Here is a 2,232-nt window from a genome sequence, read left to right as displayed (position 1 = left end):
ACATTTGTATTTTGATAAAGATAATTCCTTGTTTTCAGTTAATAAAAATATCTGTAGTCAGCAAATATATCTCTAAAAATGCTTAAAGAGAACTGTTAAATATTCTTAGTTACCTTTTTTCCTCATGGATAATAGTTTTATTACACTGTCAGCTAATTCAAATCAATACATTGTCATCTGGCTTTTCCCTTGGAATCAGCTATTTTAATGTTCCAATACTGTATTATCCACCTCTTGGTCTCTCAGATAAGAATGCCTGCCTCAGTTCCACCTGGAAATCCATCAAGGTGCTTGCTGTTAAGATCCACTGAAGTACAAGTGACACTCTTGGTTTTCCAGTGAGAATGTCTTATTACATTTGACTTGGATTTCCAATTCTGAAATATGATGATCTGTAGTCCATCTCAGATATAAGTGGTCCCTGGACCACTCCATCCAGCTGCATACTCCTCCTCAGATGGGAGTGTCATCTCTAGCAGCTGCTCAGCTCCTGTTAGTTATTGTACAAAGAGTAACATAGCAACAAATATTTGTCATTAAATTACCAAAATAATTGTTGCCAATGTATATTACCCCATAGAGTGAAACAATTTTTTTTAAAGATTTTATTTATTTACTCGACAGAGATCACAAGTAGGCAGAGAAGCAGGCAGAGAGAGAGAGAGAGAGGAGGAAGCAGGCTCCCTGCTGAGCAGAGAGCCTGATGCGGGGCTCCAACCCAGGATCCTGGGATCATGACCTGAAATGAAGGCAGAGGCTTTAACTCACTGAGTCACCCAGGCGTCCCGTGAAACAATTTTTTAATTCAGACATCAAAGAGACTTTGTCTAGTTTCCTAAATGTGTACAAGATACTGTATGATATAAATAAGGCCAATGAAAATATAGCTAGATATGGTTTAGTGGTAGAAGTCAGGTGTTTGGTTGTTATTGGTTATCCTTTGAAACCAATTCTCTTTCTTAGGGTAGGATATGTCTTAGGTATAATGTATTGTTAAATAATAAAACTAATACTATTTTTTCGAAACAATTTACTCTGACTAGCATCTCAATTCTTACAGCACCAGCTTTGTAATATCTATGAAGTCTATGATATGCTTGACAATTAACTTGGATCACGGGCAAACAAAGTAGTGTTCCATCATTTGCAGTTGAAGTTATAAGTAAGAAGTGCTGTGAAAAGAACAACACAAATATTGCCATGATCCTATAGGCAAAGCACAATAAGTGCGGATTGATGTGAGATTTATTGAAAAGTTATGAACCAAGGAGCCAAGAGGTGGCCAGCTGGTCACTGCCTAGGGTTTAAATTGCAGCACACTAATGACTTTCACTTTCCCCAAGCACATTTCCTGTATTCCCATTTTAAGTCACAGTGGTAATAGATTTTCTGCCACTAAACTTCACCTACTCTTTAGTCATTAGAAGAGCTGCTTATTTGGCACTGAGGTATTATCCATAAATTTTTCTTGGCTTTATTTTTTCCCATTGTGCCTTTTAAGTAATAAATGTAATTAGTTGTTTCATAAGGTTGAATATTTAAAACACTTTCATAGTTGTGAAAAATTCAGTTCTTATCACATCCATGAGAGTTAGGCCAGCTCTGTCTTATTGTCTACCTCAGGTGCCTTCCAGTCAAAAATAAAAACTTTATGAACTCTTTTTACTGAAGGACTATACATATTTTGTATAGGATGTAAGTCTTCAGGACTTGATCCATGTTTAACAGTAACTGAGACATGTACAAAGTGACTGCTAAGCATATGCTACTTTGAACACTGGATTGGGTCTTAATTTATTAAGCTTGTATATAATACATAACCAATTTCCATATACACCTGAACAATCAAAAGAAAATTGATGACTATGCATAAGGTAAGTAAAATACACTCCCTCCCAGATTCAAAGTGATATCTAATTGAGGCAAATTGCATTATCCAGGATTTGCTTATTATAGAAAATGTAGCTCCTGAAAGGCTTAATGATACTGAATTTGTACCATTTTGAACCAAATTACTTCTTCAGAGAGCACAATTATCTTCCTGGAAGAAGTAATTTAACTCAAACATATAAGCACTTTACCTCAAAGAAAGAGTACCAATTTTCTCTAGTAGCTCCACTCTTTAGTTGTGTACACTGCTGCACAAAGAACTGGACGCAAACTCTTTCTCTACTACTGCACATATACTGCAAAATATGGCCAGTGTTTTCTTCCTTAAAGTGTCCATATTAG

The 2,232-nt window shown here is 35.9% G+C and overlaps 1 protein-coding gene across 1 annotated transcript; it reads right to left on the bottom strand.

Moving 5' to 3' along the window:
- Positions 1-223: 223 nt before the first annotated feature.
- Positions 224-435, bottom strand: LOC131822215 (SNRPN upstream reading frame protein-like). The gene is given in 2 exon segments (XM_059158688.1): positions 224-291; positions 294-435. Coding segments are annotated over 2 exon segments (210 nt in total).
- Between the last annotated feature and the right edge of the window lie 1,797 nt (positions 436-2,232).

The sequence above is a fragment of the Mustela lutreola genome, chromosome X (assembly GCF_030435805.1).
Source record: "Mustela lutreola isolate mMusLut2 chromosome X, mMusLut2.pri, whole genome shotgun sequence".
NCBI classification, from domain to species: domain Eukaryota; kingdom Metazoa; phylum Chordata; class Mammalia; order Carnivora; family Mustelidae; genus Mustela; species Mustela lutreola.
Note: the sequence above shows the minus strand (reverse complement) of the source record. Positions and strands in the feature narration are given on the sequence as shown.